The sequence below is a fragment of the Diplotaxodon limnothrissa genome, linkage group LG11 (assembly GCF_057381915.1).
Source record: "Diplotaxodon limnothrissa isolate DT_005_m linkage group LG11, D_limnothrissa_male_GT1.1, whole genome shotgun sequence".
NCBI lineage: Eukaryota > Metazoa > Chordata > Actinopteri > Cichliformes > Cichlidae > Diplotaxodon > Diplotaxodon limnothrissa.
The window spans coordinates 7,945,446-7,971,140 of NC_140606.1; the positions used below are offsets into that span (position 1 = coordinate 7,945,446).

Sequence of the window (25,695 nt, forward strand, 5' to 3'; positions counted from 1 at the left end):
TAAAAACAACAACAACAAAAATTCACTGGTTGCTCCAGCCAAACTAACAACCAAGCTTGCTTAGTACTCTTGAAATCTGTATTCAACTCACTGATGGTGGGAGCTGCAAGGACGAGCTGTTCTGGGTGAATAGTCCAGGACTCTGACTGTTTGTGTAATTGCTCTGAAGCCTGAAGAGGGTAAAAAGAAGATAATCTACATTCAAAAATGATACATTTTTCACATGAAATAGAGTGAAGCAAAGATCTAAATCTCAGTCAGTTTAAAAAGCCCCAAAGTAATCAATAGTCATTGAAAGAAACCATTAAAGTTGATTAAGAAGGGCTTACAGTACCTTTAAGGAAGGCTCTGCCACTCTCAGTGCTGGACCCTGGGGACCTTTCACTGGCAGCACATCCAGAGACACATTGCCATTTGAAGACCCACTGGGAATCACACAAGACCATTAAACTGTGCATTCTTATCAATGCAGAGTTATCAAAGAGCAGGAATACACAAAGACAATTGATAATGTTGCATCATAATTTTGAATGTGTTTACTAATCTAAAACCCAATAAAATGAATATGCTGTACGTTGAGCAACGGTCTTTTGTTTTCTGACATGTACTTGGATCCCCATATTGGTGATCGCACTGCTATTAAGATGGAACAGACCCGTGTATATTCCAGCAGGTTACCTGTCTGTCTCTGAGCTGGACTTTGCAGACGGTAGCAGCAGAGCATGCTCGCTCTCCTCAAAGTCTGTATTCTTAGTACTTCCAAGCAACGACACCACCACCTTACTCATGTTGCCGTAGAAGATGTGGGCTTCATTGGGCCGCTGGGGCAGGTCACAGGCTACACGGGAGGGAAATCATTCGTCAAATTTTAAGCAGTGAATCAGATGTAAAGATGTTCAGAATCAAAATATGAATCTCTGATGCCTTAAATTTTATGTTCATGTTCTCTTAGGCTTTATTCAGCCATGCAACTTTGTCCTCGGCTGAGTGATTTCTGCTAAACAGTCTTTGCTCAACTTGTCCCAAAGCTTCAGAACAAAATCTGACATTTCCAAAGCATATCTGGGATTAAGTTGTTACCTTTTAATACTTTCTCATCACTGCTAAAAAAGAAAAAACACCAGTGGTACCCTTCAGCCTCCTAGTAGATACACTTATGGTATGATTTGAAGCTCCTGCATCTGCTCGTTCCAGTTATCGCATTCACAAACTTGGGTGTCCATGCCAGCTGCCCAACATCCCGCAGTCTTTTAAAAGCTGGTAACAAGGATGTCGTTTTGTGCAATTTTTCCTAATGTCAATATGTAGATATTCTACTACATCCAAAATAGTAGTTTTAGTTTTTTTTAATAAAAAGGGAAAAGGCTGTTTATTTCTATGTGAGACACTTAAGTTAAATTAAGTTTTAGGTTAACAACGCAGTAAAATGGAACATGAAATGTGCAGGTTATTACCATCATCTATGGAAAGTTTTCAACTGCTTTAACCTTGAGATCAGAAAGGAATTCCCCTCCCAGCATGGTATCTTACCCTCTGCAACATATTCTTCTCCCAAGAACTTCTCATTAAAATCAATGTTTTTCAGCAGACTGTTGTCAGACAGGGCCTTCCGTGCAACTTCTGGCTTGCTCTGAAGCAACCTGACAGAAAAAAATAAAGAGATGCATAGGACTGAAAAAGTCCTGCCAAAAGCATCTGGAAAAGGCTCTGTAAACATTTTAATGATTCAGAAACGATTTATGGCTTTGTTTGTGCACAAGCGTCATCATTACTATAAGGATATAAGACAAGAAGAAAGAAAGATGGACACTTAAAAAAAATAACTTTAATTGGCCCCCTTTGGACTTTACGGTAGAAAATAAAAACTTTAAGGAATTACTGATGCAACAATTTCAGTTACTCTTCATTGCTCTTATTGCAGCATTTGTAAAATCAGTTTACAGGGCCACATAATTTTTTTCTGAACCTAATACAAACTCATACAGTGATAAAGTTAATCTATTTAAGTACTGCTCTGGCCATTACCGAACAGAACAGAAGGCCATTTTAATGCTGATGTAAAGCGACACAGATAAAATCCCTTCCTTCCACAGAGATCCATATTATTTGAAGCCATCTTTACTACAAGAGAGCTTTAACTTCTCCTAATGATCGTTTAGATTTAATTAAATCACTATCAATTTGAATCCTGTGAACTATTACCATTAACACTTCAACAGTCCAACTAGAAAACTAAATGCTGGAAGGTCTCACCTCCTGTACTGCTGTCTGGAGACCTCATCTCCACAGAATAGGTAGATTGTAGCCAGCAGTGCACTGGCTAACTGACAGAGGTTCTGTTCTCTTTGGGTGGACTTCATTAGCACAGTGATCACCTGAAAATTCAGATTGATAACAAGTTCAAGTATACACAGAGAAAAATCAACACAAAAACAAAAACTCTTACCTCTTGGGTTCTTTCCTTCAGTACAAACTGTGAAGGCGCGAGGCTGATGACTGAGGGCTCCATAAGTGATCGTGTTTGCACGTCAGAGAAGGCCACAGCTTTGATGAAAGCAGCTCTGGAGCCTGTGTTCCTCACACACAGACACACTTTGCTCACGCAGCCAACAGCGATGTCGGTCAGTGTTGCCACGTAGCCATCTGCACGTTTCCTCTGGTCTTCTAGAATGATGTTGCTGGTGCCGCCATAACCCGACAGTGGAATCTAAGGATCAGAGACACGGGAATGAAATTAATCACAGATGCAGAAAGTGAAAAGAGCGTGACAAAAGAGGAGTAAAACTGTGATAGGAGAAACTATAATGCGTTTGATGATTTTGGTTTTAACGGTCACATCCTCACAGTGAATTTGACTCCGGGCTGTGAAGGTCGAACTCCAGATTGTTTGATCTCCAGCTTGGCCAACATGCAGGCCACTCGGGTGGGAGCAAAAAGAAGGTGGACGGTCACATCCTCTCTGGGACGGATGGACAGCTCTCCATGTCGGGTTAGACGTTCTTCGGGACTGAACAAACTCTGGAGCTGAAGAAGAAATGGAAGACCAAATTAAGGAAATTCAACACATGTTAACTACACCCATCAGTCATAACATTACAACCATCTGCCTAATATTGTGTTGGTCCCATATCGACTCCAACAGACCCCTAAAGTTGTGCTGTGGTATCTGCACCAAGATGTTAGCAACAGATTTAAGTCCTGTAAAGTGGACTTAAAGGATCTTAAAGGATTCTTGGGCCTCCAAGAATCACACTTGTTTGTTCAGCACATCTCACAGATGCTCGACTCGATTAGTATCTAGGGAATTTGGAGGCCAAGTCAACTCGTTCTTGCACTCCTCAAACCAAACCAAACATTGCTGAATCATTTTTGCTTTGTGGCAGGGTGCGCTATCCTGTTGAAAGAGACCACAGCCATCAGGGCGTACAGTTTCCATGAAAAGGTGTATGTGGTCTGTGGCTATGCAGCCTAATTTCCTTCGGGATTAATAAAGTATTCTGATTCTGATTATACGCAACAAACAGTGAGGAACTCTGTATCCTGACAACTTTCAATCAGAACCAGCTTGAACTTGACCACATGGGCCAGGTTCAAGCTGGTTCAAAGCTAAAACTTTGCTCTCCATGTGCCTCAATGAGCCTCAGCTACGCACGACCCTGTCGCTGGATCGCCACCACTCCTTCCTTGGACCACTTCGGATACATACTGACCACTGCAGACCCAACAAGACACCCCAACTCACTCAAATTGTTACACTTGCCCATTTTTCCAGTTTCTAATACATCAACTTTGAGGACAAAATGTTCACTTCCTCCCTAATATATCGCACCCACTAACAGGTGCCATGATGAAAAGATAATCAGTGTTATTCACTGCAGTCAGTGGTCAGAATGTTATTCCTGATCAGTGTAGATTCCACTGTGCCAGATTCCCAATACACAAGAAAAGTAGTAAAAAAAAGAAAAACACACAGTTCCAACCAGTACATCAGGAAAAGAAAAGAAAAACCCAACCAAACAAACAGTATGCGCTACTCACAACAACACACAACAAGAATAGAGATGATGTGCACCTGAAAACAATCTTGGTCTTGGCCTCGAATAAGCAGGCGCAGCTGCTGTGTGGCGTCAGTCGAGTTGTTCCTAAGGACCAGCTTCTGTTGGCTAAAAAAACAAGCGCTCTTGGTTACGTGACAACAGTCAGTGTACACAGTGCTCTCCGTCTAACTGGACCTTTGACAGACTTTGAACACTGACAATCATTTTCCTACTTCATGTACGAGTAGCTGGGTCAAATCTGGATCTAGCTAAAACTTTAAAGAATACTTGTTGAGGGGGATTTAGCCTGCTTACTGCTGTCTCTTCTATGCTGCCCTTCAGCGAGTATAAATAAATTGTGCATTATGTTGAAATAGCTTCTGAGGAATAACACTCCCGGTAGATGCCCACTGTCCCTTCTCATGAATAACATTATACAAGTCTTAATAGAATAAGATGGACCACTGGGCCTTGAGATTTTTATTGATTACTTTCCAATGAATAATTGATACCTATAACATGTTTTCTTTTTCTGCAAGTGTGTAGCTGTGAAATTAATGAAAAACTGAAGAAAAAAAAGAAAACTGCTTACACGGCACGTCCCAGGGTGACTCCTCCCCAGGCTACAAACTGCTTGTTAGAGAGGATTGGTGGGACGTTATTGGTCAGACCAGGGCCGCACACTGCTGCAGAGGGGAGTGCATGCTTTCCAGAGTCCTCAGGGGTTACTTCTCCTTTCAGTGATACCTCATACTGAGGGCCGGACAGTAGCACCAAAATGGTGAGAAGGCTGGAATATAAAGTTAATTGTAAGAATTGAGTTTACAATATATTACAACACTTTGGAGGGGTTTCAAAGTTACAATCCAGGACTGCTGTATGAGTATAGTTCATTAAAATGAAGAGTCATTAAAACAAAGATATATTTAGAGTCCTAAAAGGCACCATTATATACATTTGCTGGTAATTTCAGAGTCAGACTGGATTAAATTACATCAATACAAAAGATACAGGGTTATAAGTCATTTCAATGCACGCCTCCTATCAATCAGGACTGCTGTCACAGTCGTTTTTTCCATTTTAAGTCTAGAAACCGGGGTAAGCATACAGATGTTACACGTAGCCAAATGTCATTTACTAGCAGTCACATTTGTATTATCACAGTTGTTAAAATCCTTTTCAGAATGAAATTGTGGTTTTGTGTTTAAATCTGGTTGCTACAAAAATAACCTCTTACAATCATGAAAAAGTTATATACCTGTCTCTACATTTTCGGTTGCCCTGTGCTTTGAAAGACACAACAATGGCGTGTTCCTCTCCCACTCTCAGGGTCAGTTCATTGGGTGTGACAGAAAAACTGTCCTCGTTGTCACTGCACTGTAAACAGGAATGAAGGCAAACGGCAAAGGAAAAGTGATTCCAGTTGAATGAGCAACAAAAAGGAAGAAATGTACAGTGGAAGGGAAAAGAAAAAAAAAACAGGAGCACAAAGAAATAAAGAAGGTGAGAAAGAAAGGGAAAAATTGAAGGTGGAAGTTGAGAAAGCAAAGAAAAAAAAAAAAAAAAAAAAGGCAAAATATCAATGGATCCCTGCTGTGTTTGCCACAATCTGAGCCCAAAATGTCACAGAGGCTTACCCAAACCCCAGATCCAATAAGAAAAGTAAAGGTCAGAATTACCTTGAGTTTCAGCTGCACATCAATGTTTCCTGCATTCTTTAATGGCAGCGTCTGTTGACTAGATTTACCCAGTGGAGCAGACAAGCTGACAGTCTAGACAAAGAAGCACAAGAAAGGAAAAACAGTTCGCTACCAACTCAAAAGGCCAGTGTACGTTGACAGAGTGATAACTTATACACGTTAACAAAAAGTTTTGATTTTTTATAATAAAATAAATGAATGTGTCCACTCTTAAATGAATGAGTCATTTTATGAAAACAGCCTTTTTTCCTATTTACAGATGTGCTGTTTACATGCTGTTCAGCATAAATAAAAAGCTTTCTGAATAAAGGAGCAGCTCTCGCCTCTCCGAGACTAGCCTCTTTTCATTCTTCCACAATGACAAAATTATTTTACAAATTTCTGAATCAGAATACTTTATTACTCCTTAGGGAAATTATGTGCTCATCTCCTCTTCATTAACCTTCATATAAAAAAAAAAAAAAAAAAAAAACCCAAAAAAAAACCCAAAAAAAAAAAAAAAAAAAAAAGCGTCTTTGGTTTAAAGTATGTATTCTTAAACCGGTTAAGTGCACAGCACATACACTCATCCACTAACAACAGATACCCCATTGCTGACACTACTTACTAAACGATACTTGAAAGTGTTTCCTTATTTCTGAAGATGCCACAAACATGATTAAAGGCATAAGACCGTACAAACACCGCCATCATGCAGTGGGGGAAAGCATTTTTCAATTCCCTGGTGAATTTATACGTTTTCTCAGTTAAATCTACTTGAGTTTGTTCTGCTTTACCCTCAAAAAGGGGGGAATATTATTTCTTAGTGCATACTATAATTGATAGTTGCAAAAACCATATTAACAAGAGCTGTACATATTTCATTGTCATATTCAGGAAGAAATGCTAAATGATGTTAAGCCAGTTGCCATTAGTTTAAGAACAGCCACACAGCAGCTTAGTTACCTGCAGATCTTTAGGAGCATGGACCCTTGCAGTTCCAGACCTGGCCCTGAGGGGAATGCTCCTGATCACACAACTGGGACCAGGGGAGTCCACTTCAATGTCCACACGGGCACTGTACTCATCAGCTGGACCTAGTTCTCCTAAAAAGGATAACAACACACACTTACCTTTAGTAGGAAACAACTTCTGTTTTATTATTTCTACTTCTACTACTCACTCTAAGAATATCATGGGTTAAGTGATTTGTTAAATATATTCCAAAAAAAAAAAAAGCTTTAAGTATAATTATTGTGTCCAGACTGGTTACCAGAAGACGCTGTATACTTCTGAGGGGCCTTGAAATGAACCCAGACCATGAAGCTTTCTGGATTCTGGAAAACAAGTTTCATTTATTATGATACATCATTAGGTGGACTTTAGGTCAGACAGGATCTCTCAAACTGAAATAACCATGTTGAAATGCTCTGCTTGAATACCACAAGTGTTTAAGCAAGCCTTTGAGTAACTGTGACACAAACACGTGCAGCCGTGAAATATTTTAAATGGCGGACTCTGACAAGGATTCTAATCATTTTGGCAACTCAAACCTCTCCATAGTTGGCATGCATCACATGATTCATCACAGAAGGAGAGGAAACGGGGGTCATGTGTCCAGTCGGCTGTGTTCCCTCAGATGTCATGGTAACAGGGTGCTTGGAAAAGGTGAAGCATCTCCATGCTGTGGCATTCTGTTGGAATAAAGTTTAGAATGTAAACCACTCAGATACGTTTCATTATACCAACTGTGTTTCTGCTGAACAAAGCAATGCAAGAACTGGTTGTTATTAGTTATCTATGCTCCAGTGCAGACACTGTCTTTTTATAATATAGAAACATTCTCTGGCTTTTGCTTGATCATTAGCTTTGATGTGATATTAACTTTAGATTACGTTATTTTGTGTTTTAACCCATCATTTGAACCTCGACCCTCTGGTTTGATTCTTTACACAAATACATCATCTTGAAACTGGACAGCTACCAAGCATGGTCATTGCAAAACTACTATGGATCAGCACGTGTGTTTTTGAGTGATTTAAAAAGATACATAATCATTTTTATAGTGTCATTATAGTACAGTGACTTACTGCACTGATGACCAGTCGGACGGGTACTGTGGCATGTGTCCTGTTGAGCAATTTCAGAGGAAGAGATTTAGCACCGCCTCCAGGCAGGTCTCCAAAATCCAAACAGCCAGATTTGCCCACTTCAACCTGAGAACCAAAATGAATTTGAGTCTAGTTAAATCCTGTGAAATGCATTTCATAACGAGTCACCAAAGAAGAGAAAAAAAGAAGAGTGTCTAAGAATATTAGCTCAGCTAATACTTTTAGCCTTTTTCTTCCCCTTGATTTTCATTTTCATGAATTTTCTTTTAACAAAACACTGGGGAACCTCACCTCCAGAGCAGGGTTCTCCGCTATGGCAACAAGCACCACCCTTTTAGCAAATATGTTAGCCCTGGCAGCCACCTCTGTCTCAGCAGATGCTGGCCAGGAGCTAACACTGAGGACACACTGGTAGACACCAGCATGGGGAGGTATGAACAACACCTTCTGCTCCTCAGTACTCTTTGGGCCAATGATTGTCTTGTTCTTCACCATCAGCCACTGGTAAGGCAAGCTGTCCACCTTTAGGGAAAGAATGAAGCACATGTAAAAAATAAAATAAAATACGGAGTCATGGCAACTCAAGAGATTAAAAAAGAAAAAGAAAAAAAAAAGAGATGGTGTACTTTAAATATACATCCTGTGACATATGATATTCACCTTTTCCCCATCAATGGCCAGACTATTAACGGTAATTGAAACTTGTTGCCATCTCTCAGACGGGTTGAAAAGGCTGAGGGAGGTCTGTGAGGCTATGCCTACACAGCAGGCATGAGAGAACCGCAACTCCTCTGGCACCACCACTTGGCCTGAAGATGACAGTGGAACAGTAATACATGACAGAGAAACACCAGTCCTCATTGCAGGAAAAGGCATATACTTATTACAAGTACAGACAATGAACTCTATGAAGTGCATTAATAGCCTCATCTAAAAAAATATACAAATTAATTAATTTTAAAAAATTGAGTTATGCAAGTTTTTATAAATTCTAGAGTGTGTACTGATATTTCTTCTACTATTATTGATCACTGATAATGAAGCTAAAAAAACAAAAAAAACAAACAACTGCTACCTCGCAGTTCTTCAAGACCGCTTGTCACCAGAGGATCTGCAGTATACTGACTGAAGGGTTTCCCCATCATTCCAATGTCCTGCTGGCTCTGATGTGGTCTGGGAAGGAGATGGGATCCAGCAGCACCAGAAATCCCCAGAGGACCAGATGTTGTGTGGATGTGTCTGACCGGTAGATCACTGTTTGGTATGCCTGTCAAAAAGGAGGAAGGACTATTTAAAGCTTATATTGTCTGGGTTTAACCGTCATGAAGTACCAACACCTCAGCATGTTTACTTAGGAAGTGAACGATGGCAGACCTGCTGAGGCAACGGTATAGAGACCGCTTTCTGTTGCTCCCACATAAGCAGCTGGATGTAGTGGAGCTTCAGGTCCCAGATACTGCTGACCCAGCTGAGAGTTGAAGAGAGCACGTCCAGTGAGGAGAGACTGCACATCTCCTTGGTGGGGAAGGTCAATCGTGCCAGGACACTGAGGCTTAAAGCTGGGGATGGGCACATAGTGAAGTCCGTCCGATGAAAAGGTTGGAGGCATACCGAGGCCTCTGGTGTACACTGACGATGAAACTGAGCTAGCAGTACCCCACTGCTGGGAGCTCTGAGGAGCTGTGGAGCTGCTAGTCTGTTGAATGTTCAGATTGCTACAATATCCTGAGTCCACTTTAGTGAGCTGCTTTACATTAGACTCAGAGAGGTGCTTGTGGTTCCTGCAGCTGGTGGAAATGTCACCGCTTCTGTTCCCAGGACAGTGGTAGTTACATTCACTCTGGCTGCGGGTGCAGCTCAAAGCAGAACCACTACGTGAGGGGTCTGGGCTTTTATGTGGCCGGGGTGGGAGTGGGTCTAGACTTCTGGAATGCTGTGTCTGCACCTGATCGAGGCTTTTGGAAAGGCCTGGAATCTCCATACAAGACTGTGCATCTGGATCCACAGGTGGGGTAGGACTGAATCTGATGATGGTGGTGCTCAGTGCCATGCTAGAATTATTCTGTTGAGCGCAAACAGCCCAGCACGGGGGGAAAAAAAAAAAAAAAAAAAAAAAACATACACAAAAATTAAGATAAATACAGTACTACACTCTTTTCACCAAAAGCACAACCGGGAACAAAAATCTAAATGAATCATTTCATGTATTTAAGCTGGATCAAATTTTCAATGCTGTTACAACCCAAGTCAGGCACAGTTGACTTTTTCATGGTGTACCTTTGGTTTCTCGGGTGTAGGTACAACAGTGCCATCATTCAGTGAGATGTAGGTGAGTCTGCTGAGACTAGGGCTGGAGCAGTTACCCTGAGGAGAAAGGTCGTAACCAGGATGTCTGTTTGCCAGACGTCCGGCAGATGAAGGTGGTGACAACATACTGGGAAGGCAAGACAACATGGATAAAGTAACAAATGAATAATGGCTAGTAATAAAGACATCTATTAAGTGTCAGTAGTGATGAGTTTTGACTAAATAATAAAAAGATGAATGACATACAAGAGAACAGGGTAGACATTTGAAGACTTGAGCTAAATTTAAAATGAGGTCATGCTAACAGCATTACCAAACAACAACAAACATTAAAAGCATTCATTTTATAGAAACAATGTGTGACACAATACCCATCTGCACTGGGAACAGAGGTCTGACTTGGAGAGGAGTGGGTAAGAGGAGAAGTGGATGGTCTGAAGTTACACTGAGTCTCCTCCATACACTGCTCAGAAAAACCTTTTCGGCCAGAAGCAGAAAAAAAAAAAAATCTTGTAAATATTCCAACTGCAGCAATCCTTACCAATAATCAACATTATGGTGGAGACCAATGCTTTTATGGTACCAAGTACATTAGTCATGTTTGTTTTTGTGGATTACACGCACCAGATGTAGGGTCTACAGAAGACTGAACATTTCCAACATGCTTCTCCAGTGGGGCCGAAGCAGCAGCGATATTCCTGGGTGGTGGTCTCTCACAATTTCTGGATGTGTCCACATGCTTCTGCGTCACGGGAGAGGAACCTTTATGGCAAGGGAGGACTGACTGCCCTTTCATCCAGCCAGGGGAGGTTCTGGGCAAGCCAGGCGAAGCAGCAGAGCTTTTATTAGTTTTGTGTGGGGTTTTAGAAGGGCTACCGTTGGATGCTTGTATGTTCGCTTCTGCTGGCTTCATTCCACCTAATGAAGCACAGGTAGTGGCTGAGGAAGCAGCATGAGATAACACTGTGTCTGTAGGAGGTTTGTGTGTGGAAGAGCCCACAGATCTCCTGGCAGAGCTCAGTGACGGTTGAGGGATAGAGCTGGCAGGCGCTATCGTTGACTCTCTCCTGATGTCTTTCTCCATCCCCCATTTTTCAGGATGTCCTGCCTGAGGGTTCCTCTGAGAGCTGCTGAGATTGTTAGCCCAGCTGCTCAATTCAAGGGTGGTGTGAGCCCCCAAGGAATCACTGCTGCCAGAAACATCAACCCTTTTCAAGTATTTCTCCATATCAAAGCCACTCATCTCTCCTACACACGTGCTTCTCTGCAGTGTGTCTAGAATGCCACTCTGATCGGGCTCAGGGAGGATCTAGATGGAGACCAAAACAGTGTTTCAATGTTTCCATTTTCTTTTTTTAAGTTAAACACTGAAAAAACATGTGTAGAACCTTAACCATTCCTTAATCTGAACTACAAGTCATAGATATAACTAAGACCCTTAAACATATTGTTAAATAAACACTCAATGCTTACATGCAGAGCTGAGGTAGGTTCCTCAGTGCTGCTGCCAGCAGGTCCCGCTTTTGCAGACTCTGCACGATTCCTCGCCCTACTCTTCTTGGACAGCTCCATGATCATGGCAGCCAGCTGTGATGGGTCGTTACTGATGGATGCATCCGCAATGGCTGAAGCAATTGTACTGATACTAAGCATCAGTGGACTGCTGTTATTGTCAGGGAGCGCATAGCTCTGATTAGCCAAGTTTGAATCAGAACTGGGGCCATCACTGCTGTCTGGATGTGCAGCTCTAATGCCATTTTCCTAAAGAGGAAAGTGATTTTATGTCATAAAACTGTCCATGTAATCTTTAAAATATTCAAAATATCATTAAAAAAAAAAAAAAAAAGGGGGGGGGGGGGGGGGAGAATCTACATACCTCCTTTTTACAAGAGTCTACATCAGTGGTCCCTTTTGGTGACATCCTTTCACCTGGAGCTTCAAGAGTTTTATCTAGTTCCTCTGCAAGAAGATGAGTGTAAGCAGAGAAGCACAAAAATGAACAAAACACACAAAAGATTCTGTTCTATTCTATAAGCTTTTAAAATAATGCTCCAGTAACAGCGATGCTACAAACACACCTGGGTTGAGAGTTTTGTCTGCTTCACTGAGATCCATGGTGTCACTGGAAGGAGAGCCATCTCTATTTGACAACTCTGAAGGGTGAATCAAGGCAAATGGCTCCCTTTTTTCTGGAGAGGTAATGATGTAGCCAAAGGATGGCTAGAGGAACAAAAAAAAAAACAAACAAAAAAAAAACAACAAAACAAAACAAAACAGCTTTTTAATAATTTCACACTTTTTGCAATTTCTTCTCTTCCTATCAGAATTTGTTCAAACAAACAAAAAACTCTTTGGCAGCTGCATCTGTCCTGCCATGCCCACCTTTATGCAGTCTTAGTAGTCACCCAACTTTGTTGAGTTGGAGAAAAGAACAATTTTAAATTTCAAAGTAGCTTTTACTGACCCTTTTAACTAAATCACTGGAGCTTCCCAAACAGCCGAGAGCTTCAGAACGCTGTCCAAAAAACTGCCCAAAAGAAAGTCGCAGATAGCTTTCATCTCCTTGCAAAAATTCTGATGAGACCTGGGAGGCCCTCATTAGGACGTGGCTGTTGAAGGGCAATTTCCAGGACGAGTCGCTGTGAAAGGTGCCGTTGCTGCTGGCTGGTTCGATCTGTTCCTCCTGAATGATACATTACACCACCAGAGACCATTCTTTACACCAAAACACAGGGTTCATACACATTTTTCAGGGTCAAATTCAAGCACTTTTTAACCCTTGGATGCACAACCTACCAATACCTACACTCTTCCACGAGTGGGGTCAAAAATGACCCCAAATAAAATCAGTGCATTTTGCTATAAACTCGGCTGTTATTCTTCAAAATCTTTAAAACGAAGAGTTGTAACATTCTCATATTTGAGGTATTCCTCATAAAACATGTTTGTGACATGAGGCCCTTTGCATTTTTGTAGCGGAAAGCTGCCATGTGGTTTGTTTTCAGTCGGTAGGCTCTGGTCCTCTTGTCATCAAAGTGCAAGACGGGCGAATATCTTCAAATCTTTGAATTGACATAGTGGCCTTGTAGTGGTTATGCAGAGGACTCCCAAAAAGCACACCGACTGGTACGTCCCCGTTCTTCTCACTTCCTGCAAGAATGGTCAATCAAATGAAGGCCAGGAGCTTATGTTTGATTACATTTTTCCCCACTCTTTTCCCCTTTCTGTGGCTACTCTTCGTGTCCATGTTTGTGCATGTCAGCACTTCTTCTGTTATATTATCAGACATGAACATCTTCCATGCATCTATTGGGGAGACAGTACTAAACCCAGGTGCAAGCCCTGGCCGTCTAATTCAGAATATTGTGGCTAGAGCAGTAAGAGGGGCTCATTCAGTTAGATATCCATTTCCTCTTCAGAGGACTCCTCTGTGTCCGACTGGCCTTGTTCAGTGGGGGGGGACAATAGTCTGGGTCCTCTATATCTGAGATGTCAGATTCTGAGTCAATGCCTCCGATGGGCTCTTCATGCCATCCGTCCTGAATCATTTGTAGGGCAAGGTCCACAGGGATCCTAGCTGGCCTCATAGCAGCCATGGTACTTTAGATATTTAAAAATAAAAATTAAAAAAACATCAGAAAGTACAATGTTTGAAATGCACAGAAAACTATAAACAGGGCTGCGCATAAATGGTCCGCAGGTGCGCATTCGCTGTCAAAATAAAAGACCAGATAAGAAGTTGGAATGCGCGTTTGCATACATAAAATGTTCTGGAGGAGGACAGACATTTGTTCAGAACTCGGAAAGATGTCAGAAAAGCAAGCTCTGTAAGCAATTACTTTGGTGTTCCTCCACCGCAAAAGAAGTGCATATTCTCGGAATTTCTGGGAATACTTTTATTTTGACAGCGAATGCGCACCTGCAGACCACTTATGTGCAGCCCTGACTACAAATCATGTATGTTACTGTGTAAAAATTAATTCCTGATTCATCAGAAGTATAAGTGGGACAGTCAGAGTTGTTAAGAATGAAAGTTTCATAGAAGACTCCATAGGAACTGCCTGGGGTCATTTTTGACCCACTTGTGGAAGAGTGGGGTAGTGATACAAAAACTGCATTTTTTTTTTTTAAATTAATGAAAAAATAAATAAAAATGCAAATGGCCTCATTTTACAAACATATTTTATGAGGAATACCTGGAATATGAATATATTACAACTTTTCATTTTAAAGATTTTGAAGAAAAACAACCCGTGGAGTCATTTTTGACCCCACGTGTGCGTCTAAGGGTTAAGCACATTCAAGGTGAATTTTCAAGCTTTTCCAGCACATTACCAAAAAAGAAGAAAGCATGTTTCACTTTGCATCACCTCAGTAAGACCTTGTAAAAATTTTAACAAATCATCTTAGGTCGACTTAAATGTCTTTTGTCCCCCTTTTGTTAAAAGAGAAAAATGCAGCACACAAAAATAGTGAAAAAGGAAACGGTTGCCTTACATGCATATAGTGCACAAACTCAAAAAACACATTCCTCTTAAAAATTAAGATGTGCAAATGTGAACAAATCAACTTGTTAGAGATCTTCATCTTCACTGTAAATAAACAACCCAGAAAACAAGAAAACTGCACCAAACACCACAAACACCAACAAATTAATGTCTTCTCATCAGATATTGAAGCTTCTTTCCTGTGTGACATAAAAAAAATAGGAGACAGATGTTTGTTTGTTTTTTTGTTCTTTTTAACTAGTTAAGCACCCACGCCCAGAAAAATGGTAAATGGCCTGTATTTGTATAGTGCTTTACTCAGTCCCTAAGAGCCCCAAAGTGCTTTACACGTTCAGTCATCCACCCATTCACGCACCCATTCACACACTGGTGATGGCAAGCTGCATTGTAGCCACAGCCACCCTGGGGTGCACTGACAGAGGCGAGGCTGCCGGACACTGGCGCCACCGGGCCCTCTGACCACCACCAGTAGGCAACGGGTGAAATGTCTTGCCCAAGGACACAACGACAGAGACTGTCCAAGCCGGGACTCGAATCGGCAACCTTCCGATTACAAGGCTAACTCGTGAGCCACGATCGCCCAGTGGGGACATTTCATTTTCGAGCAGGAAGCTCCCCCTTTTTGTTATACCCTTTAGATCAGGGGTCGGCAACCTACGGCTCTGGAGCCATTCCAAAATGTCTTGTGACAATCTCATTGGCTTAGGGAGTGATGATGTCACAGGGAGATCTTAAGAATCTTAGGTCCTTTGATGAGTTTCCTTATGTAGGGGTGAGAAACAGCAAGTTTTAGTTCGTTTTAGCAGCATCTGTGTTTGCAGCCTACAAACGTTCACCACAGAAACAAAGTCATCGTATTGAAACTCCAACATGTTTCCAAGAAAAAAGAACAACCAATTCAAAAAGATTACGCCGCCCCTCCTTCCTGGCGTGGCCGGCCAATTTCCCCAAATGGCGTGTCATCCTTCCAAAGGGCGTTAGAGGAGAGTAGGAATGAAAACTACCTTCTCCAGAAAAAAATGCAACAAATTGAAGAAGAGAAACTTCAACTGGAGAACAAGTGTAGACGAATGGAAGCCCAAAGTAAAGAGCTGGAAGACAGACAACAGCGCCAGCCGGACATAAAAATTATTAATGAGGGCTGGGGAATCAAGTTTGCTCAAACCCGAGAGCAGATTGTGCACCTCATTAAAGAAAACAGGCAAAAGAGTGCAGAACTAAAAGAAATGACCAACCAGCTCCAAGACAAGAAAACGATGACTGATAAGATACAATGGGATCTCCAATACATGGAGCGAAGGAATCAGCTCCTCCAAAGACAGCTCCATGAAGCTGTGGAAGAAAAGAAAGAATTCCTCCAACAGAAGGAAGAGCATGACAAAAAGCAAAGAGACATGCAGTACAAACTGAAGAGCATGCAGGAAAAATACCGAATGCTGAAAGAAAGCCTGGATGAAACACTGCGCCAAAATAAAGACCTTCTACAACAGAAAGAGCAACAACAAGAAAGACTGAAAGAAGGAAAGCGTATCGTCCAAGACTTTGAGTCTAAAAATCTAAAACTGCAAGAGTTTTGTAATCAGCTGGAGGATAAAGCAACTAAAGTGGAAGAAGAAAAGGACAAACTGGAGAAACGCTGCTCACAGATGCAGCAAAGGATCGAGCAAAATGCGAGAAACAACTCAGAGCTCGTTAAGGTGATTTTGGTGGAATATAATAACTTGAAGCGTGAAAACACTCAAATGCAGGCACAAAAACAACAACAAGACAAAATACATGAAGACCTGCAGCTCACGCTCCAAGAAATCCAGAAAAGAAACGAGCAGTTAGAAGACAAGCACAAAGAAGTGCAACAGAGAAATGCAGACATGCACAAGGACAAGCTGATACAGGAGGCAACATCCAAACAACTCCAAGACAAGCTTGAAGAACAACAAGCAACATTAGAAGAGGTGGAACAAAGATGTGAGAGACTTGAAAAGCAAAACACAGAAACAATTGATGAGTTGAGAAATCTCATCCTGGAGAAAAAAAGCGCTCGTGGAAAAGTGCCTGAAAAAAAAGAAAAAATGGTTCCACTTGTTCCGGAGGAGAGACGCTACTGCTTCCTCACCTGATGTAGCCTCGTCTTGCTCCACCTCTGTTAACCCCCCAACCAGTCCCGGCAGTTGACTGTCCCCTCCTGAGCCTGGTTCTGCCGGAGGTTTCTGCCCGTTTAAAGGCAGTTTTTCCTCCCCACTGTCGCCAAGTGCTTGCTCAGAGGGGATTGTTGGGGTTTTCTCTCCTCTACCTTGTTTCTTCATTTACTTGCTTGTTTAACTTTTTTTTCAACTTATCTAAATAAACCATTTGAATTTATCCTTTGAGTATTTTTCATCTAATCTTTACAGAATTTTTCCAAAACATTTTCAAACATTCAGATCTGTCTTTTATTTTCTTCTTGAAACCTCATAACAGTGCAGCAGAAACTTCAAGTTACCTGCCAATACCTTCTTTTATTGTATGGCGGCAGCAAACCGCTCTAAATAATATGCCAGCAAAAACTCTGGTGAGGCAGTGATATGTACCTGCATGAACTGGTGCTCCTTTTCAAATTCTTCTTGATCCTTCACTATCTTGTCCATAGCGTCACCTGCAAGAAAAGGAAACATAATCCAAAAACTCAATCAATGTATATTACATACAAATGAAACAGTGTAGTATATAAATCTAATATTATAATAGAGTTGTGGACCATACTTGCAGGAACAAAATCCTCTGTCTCAAACTGGGCAGCACTCTCTGAGGCCTTTCCGGCAATCTCTTTTTCAAAGGACGAGTAATATGCCAGGTCTGTCACCCACTGCCCCTCTTCATTCTGATACACTACATTATGAGTGGCACTGGCACCTGAGGGGAGCAGCAGTGTTGTTAACATGTTACATCAGTCTCAGATTTTTTACATCATAATTGAGCCTCGGTATTTATTCAAGAATAACAACCACCTACCTCGTTGAAATTCCTGCTCTAGGTTGTCTGGGCAATGGTTCCAGCCATCATCTGAATCATCCTGCTCCCGGTGGAAGCTCTGGGAGAAATACTTAGCTTCCAGGGATGTGGAGAGGGGATTGTTGTCATCCTCGCTGGTACTGTCTGAAACTTCAGCAGCAGTAACATCACCACAGGGTCCTCCTCTTAAGCCCAAGGAGGGCCTGGCACCATCAAGCTCATCTATTCCATCATCATCGTCATTCTTGTCATCACAATCTGGAACCAGCACCTGAGGCATAGGTATTGAAAAAAATGTATTGTATGTAATTTTATTTCAAAATGTGTTAAAGTTGCAGGGTTATAAATATATAAATGCTCAAAAATAGGACTAGCACAGTTGGCTTTAAACAGGCACTCAGGTCTACAAGAGATTTTCACCCCCTAACCTCCATTTACCTGGGAGAGGTGGAAGCTCCCTTGGGTTCCTTGAAGGTGAGACACAGTAAGGTTTGTTGAATCTTGAGGTCTTCTCAGTGCAGCTCCACTCCTCAGGTAGACAGAGTCCAACAGTCTGTCAACTGCAGGCCCAGAGTCTGTGCTCTCCATGGCATCCTGACATTCAGAATTACAAAAAACATGAGCAAATATAGCCTTTAAAGCTCATTACAACTACTGGTACCTCCAACGTTTTGATTGATTACCAAATCATTCCATTTAGTGTGAAGCACTATCTGTTATGTGTACGGAAAAAACAATATTTAAATGTCATAAGTGAAGTAAAAATACAAGATTCATAACAGCAATTTAATGTTCTTGAGAATCAGATGACACATAACTTTTTGAATACCCGAGCATCCTGAGCATGAGCTCAAACCAAACACTGAATGAAAGCTCTGTTGAATATTGTTATTTCAGTTGTTGGAGTTACCCATCTTTTGATTATTAAATCACCTAAAATTTACTGTTAGGTTTCCTTATGTTCTACTTTTGTTACTTTTTCCTAAAATAGAAGCCAAATACAAACTGGTCCCATGATATTGCAATATTAATACTGTTACTCCAATTACCAAACAAGTACATTTTAATAAATAACATCCTTGCTTTGTCAGTACTTGACATATAGTGTCAAGTACTCAAGGAGAAAGCACCAACAATTCAGTTCAACAATAAGATAAAATGTGCAAAACACTATTACAGTGGTAACAGCATAGTATGCACAATATATAATAAGTATAGCCATGCATGACTGAAATGACCACGAGCTGGTCAACTGCAGTTACATATAGCACTTGTACTTACCAGTGCCTCCTGTCTGTCCAGGGCCTTGCTCCAGCTGACATGAGAAAGCCTCTGAGATGCCCCAGAGATCCCCAGAGAGGAGCTGGTCTCTCCTGTTCCAACAGGACCCACACGGTCACCCATCTGAAAATTAAAAAGTAACATTTTTACTTAAAATTAAAGCAAAAAGACAAAAAACAAACACACACAGTCAAGGCCGAGTTATATTTTCCATCTATCAGGGGTCCAAACGGTGAAACACTTAATTGTAAACTTCATGAACAAATGAATGTGTTTTTTTTTTTTTGGTCATAGCTTTTGCAAAGGCTTTTATGGTCAATCAAAAAAGGTAAGACTTACATTTGGCATTGATAAATAGATTTCACAACTTCTACAACAAAAAGAAAAATATTGGTGTTTACCACTACTACCCCAATGCTTCCTAATAGATGCACCTATGGTATCAATTTGAAAATCCTAGGTGCCTTTCAGAAAACTTGACCTCTAACCTTGAGGTCACGGTCAGTGGGATTCAGTGAGATTTCTAGTAGACACACCTATGGTATCAATTTCAAAGTCCAACACAGCCTCGTTATCGAGTCATCTTATTCACAAGAGTTTCAGAAAACTTGACCTCTGATCTTGAGGTCACCCTGATGGGGTGACACTAATACCCCATCAACCTTTTATAGCTAAGGAGTAATAACTATCACAAGCTTAATTCAATTAACCTGTTGTTTTCAGAAAGCCAGGTTCATAAAGATCTGTATAAGGGAATCATTCTTAACACTATATGAATTTGAAATCAAGCAATCAAGATATGTTTTAAGTGTTAACTTTCACTTTTACTTCAAGGACAACTAAAAAAAAGAAAACACAAACATTTAGGAATGACAGAAATTTTTAAGGGCTTAAACATTTCATGTCTTAAAACCACAGTCATGTTAACCATGACATAGAAATAATTATTTGCCACCAACTACCGAGTACAGAGCCCATTCGTACCTTTGTATGTCTGGGAAGGCTGATTCTTCCATGTACTGGAAGACCGTTCAGTTTATCGTCCTCATCTTCACCAACAGCACTGCTACCCACAATCCCCAACCCACGCAGGGCATCGTAGGTGGTCTGGACATTAGTTGCTGCTGGAAGAGGCATGGTCGACACTCCTCCATCGTTTCCACTTTCTTCACTGCCACTGCTCCCATCCCCACCTCCTCCATCTCCTGATGTTACACAGCACCAAACAAAAAACTGTGGGTTATACAAGACGCTCGGGAAATTTGTTTCTCATTTTCACATAATCTACTGCTGGTTTAACGATATGACGGGATTGTGGTATGACAGTTTTGTCACTACTACTACTACAGACACACACAGCAAACATTAAAGATGGGTGTTATACCTGTGACAGGAGGGTTGATGACTTGACCTTCAGCGGATCGCCTGTGTCCAATCCCAGATGAGGATGCACCACCCCGACCACTGGAAGCCTCATCCTCAGAACTGCCTCCTTCTAGACCTGGCCTGAAAGTGGGACGGTTGCTTTGTCCAACCTGTCGATTCACACAGAGAAAAACACATGCAATAAGTAAAACAATATTGAGAATGCAGTTCACTTTGATTGAAAATAAAACAGTGGATCTACTGGTGACCAAAACATGTAAATGTAAAAATATCCGATAATATTTCTTTTTGTATTTCTGACCAGCTGTCTGGATGTGCTTGGCAGCAGCCGAGTCCTGGCAGCATCACTGCTCCTTCTTGCAGATTCCAGCTCATCCTCTGTGTCCTCATCACTGGCTGGACAGGAGTCCATACCTGTGGCAGCCAGGCGCACATCGGGCATCTGGAAATCCTCCTGATTTTTTTTTTTTTTTTTTTTTTTAAATTGAGAGAAAGTAAAACATACAGCTTTTAATATCTGGCCCAAATATGATTAAGAAAAGTACAAGCAAACCAAAAGTCAAGCAAACGAGGTTCTTGCTAAACCCTTATTTTTGGGGTCAGCTGTCTAAACTGACCTGTAGTTTCAAACACAAGTTACCATTCTCTGCCTGAGCTGAAATCAGTACACAGTCACAAAGCAATGTATCAACATGCTCACCTGATCAGACTGATCAAGGAATTGATCTCTGTACTGTTCAGGCTCTGTAGAACTTGGGTTGGACAGGACATCAGCAGCACCTGGCACTCCCTATGAAAGATATACTGTGTTAGCGAGAACTCTGAAACAAAGATTTTAGCTTGCATTCTTTTAAAAGTGGTGCTAGTAAAATGTATAAGTCAGTAAAGTCAGCAAAGTCAGCAAAGTAGAGCGGAAAGAGCCTTACAGTTGCAGGAATCTCCTGGCCCTCCACTCTGCCTCTCTGCATAGCAGGAGGGACCAGCTTATTGAAGTACAGCTCCAGCTCATCATCAGGCAGGTTGTTTACATCAATGTCATCATCTGGTGACCAAACACCAAGTATGTGTGTGACTGAATCACAAATATCACACCTGCTCGGTGTTAAATTCATCCAACTGAAATAGGAACGATGTACAAAGCGTGACTCTAAGGACTTAAAGGTCTGACTTACCTGTTAGGTCGCTATTCATACTATCCACAGACATGAGCTTCTCATTGGCCAGGAAGCTTGAGTTGCTGTCACTAAAATGGTCACTGCCCACTCCTTCCCTCAGTACCTGGTTGTTTTCAACTCTAGATGGTAAGGCCTGAACCTGTATGGACTGAACAACAGAGGAATGCAATGAAAGCAACTTTACAGAAATTTTGTTAGCAAATAAAAAAGGTGAGTTTGATTTAAAAAAAACTTGTAACAAAAATACTGCATTGTAGAAAGAGCTAGATATCAAGGCATTCAAAAGTTTAGAAGAAGTGAAATGGTGGCTTTTAAACAGTGACTCAAACTCTGTATTTTTGCACATCACGACAGAAAATATAGAACACAGAAAATGAGTAGGGAAAGAAATAGTCCAAATCTTTGGACAGCAGTCTCATGACACATCATACAGATATAAATCAACAGGAAACTGATCAGCATGTATGGAAAGGTGGTACCTTTTTGTCTGTGACATCTTTATGTCCAAAATGAGCAAATGTCAGAAGCCCTGTTGACAGATCTGTTAGAAGAGACACAAAGTTCATCAGTAACACTTTCGTACAGGTGGATCAAATGAGCATGTACACATTGCCCCCCAAAAGCCTCAAGCAAACAAAAAACAAAACAACTTTAGGCAAACACTCTTACATAACAGATCAGTATGAAGCGGTTGATTTATAAGAACAAGCAACACTCAAGTTATTAACTACATTTAAGGGCCGCAACTCACGTGTACCATGGTTCTTTGCATTACCACAACAGCAACAGAAAGAACCATAGTACACATTCAAGTAGTACATAGCTCACTTTTAAATTGTGTGCTAAGTCTGAATGGAGAACGGAGTCACTTGAATAGACTGATGAAGCCAGAAATATTACTTAACGTGTGCCTGAAAAAGTCAATAGAGCCAGGGGCACAAGAATTTACCTGTTCCAAGTTCTGTGGGATGGCCACATACTGAGCCTGCCTGTGTAGTACCAAGGCCCAGCATGGAGCCTTGATTTCTGGATGCACTCTCATCCAGATTAATCTTCAAAAGCTTGTCTGAAAGACGATGGGCTGCAATGAAGTCATCTGCATTATCCCTGTAACAATGACAGGGATGTAAATAATTCAGAACACATTAGTAAAACACACCAAAGGAGAGTTAAAGTAATTACTTATCTATTAGTCAGGTTTATACTGTGTGTGTGTGTGTGTGTGTGTGTGTGTGTGTGTGTGTGTAAAACATTAAATTCATACTAACAACAACCGCTGTGTATCCACTTCACTGCATTTGAAACAGTTTTTTTTTTTAAAAGGGCATTTATTTTCACAGAGATGACAACGGTACACACCTCAAGTAAAATCGACACTAAAGATTAGAGTTACTACATTTCAGTATTTGGTTTCTCATCCTTCAAACTACAAAACATCTATCCTGACTATTGATCCAACAATTGGAAGTTGGCTGCAGTATTACACACTACAGTTTTTTGTTTGTTTGTTTTTTAACCAGAGATTTTACAGGCAACAATGAGCAGCGTGAATTACATGTATTTCTATACTCACATGTCATCTTTGAAGCTGAGGGCAAACTTGGGCTGTTCTACTTCAGATGACTGTAGACCAGAATGCTGCAGCACTCTGCTATCCAGGTATGAAACCTCAATGGGATCGTCTCTATAAAATGAGCAAATAGTGCAAAAAGCAGCTTGTTAACACAAAAATCAACTGTAAATAATTATCAGCACCCTTAATTACATTTAGCACCTATATGCTCACCCAGAATTAATATATTACCTATAAACTTTGTTAAACATGTCAGAGACCACAAAGAGCTGCTTTTCCTTTTTCATTAACAAATATACACAGTTGTTTGTTTTTTAGCAGGCATTTTTGAAATACTGCCATCCTTGTATTGCAAACAAAGAACCTGAGATCTATTTTTAGCCTCAGAGCATTTCTAAAACAAGTCACATCAGCCCAAAGCCAACAGCATACTCCCACCTGTTGTCAGATTCGCGTCTAATTTTAGCCACAGTAGAGGCAGCCACCGGCAGTCCTGGGCCTGAACCCAATGTCACATTTCCCAGTGTGGGGCGGCCACTGGCGCTGTCCAGAGACTTGCAGAGGAAACTTGGGAAGGCTTCATCTTCCAGTTTGTAAAAACTGTCTGCCATTGCTTTTGAAGGGAGCAGGGTGAGTGCCAAATGTGGCTTAGGTTCCGTTCAGGTGATGACCATCTGTAATGTCTAGAAAAATGAACGGTAGCAATAAAGGACCAGGTAAAACACATCTTGTGCCCACTCGTGTGCTTATTTAGCAAACATCAGCTTCTTAATACCACCTTTCAATCGTGAAAACTATTGACTTAAGTATTTTCTTTGGGGAACGTCATCATACATGTTGTTTCGCAGGTATACGGTTCAAGTCTATTGAATAAACAAATTAAGAGAACTTAACTAGCCAACTACACTAGGTGGGCTAACTTCTAAGCTAACAGGCTACTTGCTAAAAACAAAAGGGTCTGTGGAACTCGCCAGCACGTTGCAGATTTAAGCTACCCTATTGTTTTTGGTTCTTTAAGTTAGAGTGTGTAAGAAGACATTTTGCAGACAGCACATATAAGTGAACAAGCTTCACCTGCTCGCTAATTATTTCTTCTTAGACTGTTATACTCCAGCAAGGGAATTCAATTATAAACGTTTGTCGGACTTCAACTCACATTCAACACTCCAGAAGTAAGCGGGCCCAGGGATAAATAGTTTTTCTCCAACTCGAACTTTGTCCTTATAAACGGTTCAAATGCGATACCAAGTGTAGCCAAATGCCAAATGTAACTTCGAAATAACTTAGACTCATCATTATTACTTAAAATCTGACATATCAAACAAACCGTACAATAGTTCGTAGGACCAAACAGCGCCCAGAAGCCACAGGAAGCCCGCGTGAGCGTCATATCACAAAGGCGGGACTTAATCAATTTTAGACGACGCGGATTGGACAGAAAACCTATGAGGGAGGAAATTGCCAATGATGATTGGTTACTATCTATGTCATTCCAATGGATTTGGCAGCTTGGGGCCAATGACTGTATGCTTGGGGCGGTTAAGAAAAGTGCTCATTCATTTATCAGTAAAGCGCTTGTCCTCAGATGAATGAAAGACGGAATGTGCTCTTTTGAACTCCAGCCATAACTTATCTAATAATACGTATACCACTAAATTATCTGCAATAGTTGATAGGTTGTTATATTTATTATGAATTAGCGCCCAGTTATTAAGCAAAGCGTGTCACACAAGTCGTTAATGGCCAAGTGAGGATTTTCTTGTATCGTATGTCCTGCCAAACAGCTGCAAGAGTACCGAGGGTCGCAAACAGCTGACTGCTGAAAGAGTTGTCATCCCACATCCCATGCGTTCCGTTTATTAGGAGTGCCACGATATGAAATGTTGTCCTCCCTGTCAATGTTAACCCTCTGTGAAAATACTAATGGCATATATTGTCAGTTTTGCCTAATTTTGGAGCGATATTGGCAGGAGAATAGCCCCTTGCTGACATGTGATCCTTCACAAATAACGCCAAGGAAATGTATAGCACAGCCAAAAGACAGCTGTTCACACTAAAAAGGAAAAGGTTATATAACGCAATATGCAACTAATGGTTAGGCCCTAAAGAAACACATCAGTGTCCAAGAGCTACCAGGTATCACCAAGTTTTATAAATGGCTAGGACAAACATAGATTCAAGAGCTTTTAAAAAGATTTTTTTAAAACTTCCTGGCCCAAGATGACCATCATATTATTTCCAGTCAATCATGTGGAATGACTATGCCTTTCTTCTTCTTCTTTGATTGTAAAGGAGAAGCAGTCAAAAATAACACCCCCTTTATATCATTTATTTCTGAGTCTTACTTCCACCCATTCTAATTATAGACTTCCATAAGCAGAAAGACAAACATGTCCCCCTTTCAGACACAACTGACAGAAGTTTTCCAATTTACCAGCCAACAATACCCGATGATTGCACGCCCCCCTCCCAACAACAACAAAAAATCAGCTTAGTTTAAAAATGCTGAGTTTATTATTCACACAATACCATATACATTATTTAAATGACTCTCTGTACCAACGCATTAGATCTTCCAAAGGTTTTCTTTAATAATATGCAGAGGGAAAAAAAACAAACCTTTAGAAAAGTGAAAAAAAAATCTTTATTA

The 25,695-nt window shown here is 41.0% G+C and overlaps 1 protein-coding gene across 1 annotated transcript in view; it reads right to left on the minus strand.

Moving 5' to 3' along the window:
• cep192 (centrosomal protein 192) overlaps positions 1-24,391 on the minus strand; it is a 32,393-nt gene extending 8,002 nt beyond the window's left edge. The window contains exons 1-42 of the mRNA XM_085366126.1: positions 24,202-24,391; positions 23,484-23,728; positions 23,046-23,156; positions 22,422-22,579; positions 21,952-22,013; positions 21,470-21,620; positions 21,224-21,339; positions 20,998-21,087; positions 20,599-20,751; positions 20,296-20,446; positions 19,896-20,116; positions 18,912-19,034; positions 18,069-18,224; positions 17,631-17,901; positions 17,382-17,531; positions 17,210-17,274; positions 12,599-12,817; positions 12,213-12,354; positions 12,011-12,093; positions 11,608-11,895; positions 10,759-11,443; positions 10,506-10,611; positions 10,105-10,261; positions 9,202-9,889; positions 8,903-9,094; positions 8,488-8,636; positions 8,119-8,349; positions 7,807-7,932; positions 7,270-7,410; positions 6,990-7,053; positions 6,683-6,822; positions 5,717-5,809; positions 5,296-5,414; positions 4,630-4,827; positions 4,073-4,163; positions 2,845-3,024; positions 2,447-2,707; positions 2,254-2,375; positions 1,531-1,640; positions 679-838; positions 335-425; positions 92-170 (exon numbers count right to left, since the gene is read on the minus strand). Of these exons, the coding sequence (XP_085222252.1) occupies positions 92-170; positions 335-425; positions 679-838; positions 1,531-1,640; positions 2,254-2,375; positions 2,447-2,707; positions 2,845-3,024; positions 4,073-4,163; positions 4,630-4,827; positions 5,296-5,414; positions 5,717-5,809; positions 6,683-6,822; positions 6,990-7,053; positions 7,270-7,410; positions 7,807-7,932; positions 8,119-8,349; positions 8,488-8,636; positions 8,903-9,094; positions 9,202-9,889; positions 10,105-10,261; positions 10,506-10,611; positions 10,759-11,443; positions 11,608-11,895; positions 12,011-12,093; positions 12,213-12,354; positions 12,599-12,817; positions 17,210-17,274; positions 17,382-17,531; positions 17,631-17,901; positions 18,069-18,224; positions 18,912-19,034; positions 19,896-20,116; positions 20,296-20,446; positions 20,599-20,751; positions 20,998-21,087; positions 21,224-21,339; positions 21,470-21,620; positions 21,952-22,013; positions 22,422-22,579; positions 23,046-23,156; positions 23,484-23,656 (7,066 nt within the window). The 5' untranslated portion in view covers positions 23,657-23,728; positions 24,202-24,391. The remainder of the gene's footprint in view (positions 1-91; positions 171-334; positions 426-678; positions 839-1,530; positions 1,641-2,253; positions 2,376-2,446; positions 2,708-2,844; positions 3,025-4,072; positions 4,164-4,629; positions 4,828-5,295; positions 5,415-5,716; positions 5,810-6,682; positions 6,823-6,989; positions 7,054-7,269; positions 7,411-7,806; positions 7,933-8,118; positions 8,350-8,487; positions 8,637-8,902; positions 9,095-9,201; positions 9,890-10,104; positions 10,262-10,505; positions 10,612-10,758; positions 11,444-11,607; positions 11,896-12,010; positions 12,094-12,212; positions 12,355-12,598; positions 12,818-17,209; positions 17,275-17,381; positions 17,532-17,630; positions 17,902-18,068; positions 18,225-18,911; positions 19,035-19,895; positions 20,117-20,295; positions 20,447-20,598; positions 20,752-20,997; positions 21,088-21,223; positions 21,340-21,469; positions 21,621-21,951; positions 22,014-22,421; positions 22,580-23,045; positions 23,157-23,483; positions 23,729-24,201) is intronic.
• Positions 24,392-25,695: the final 1,304 nt, after the last annotated feature.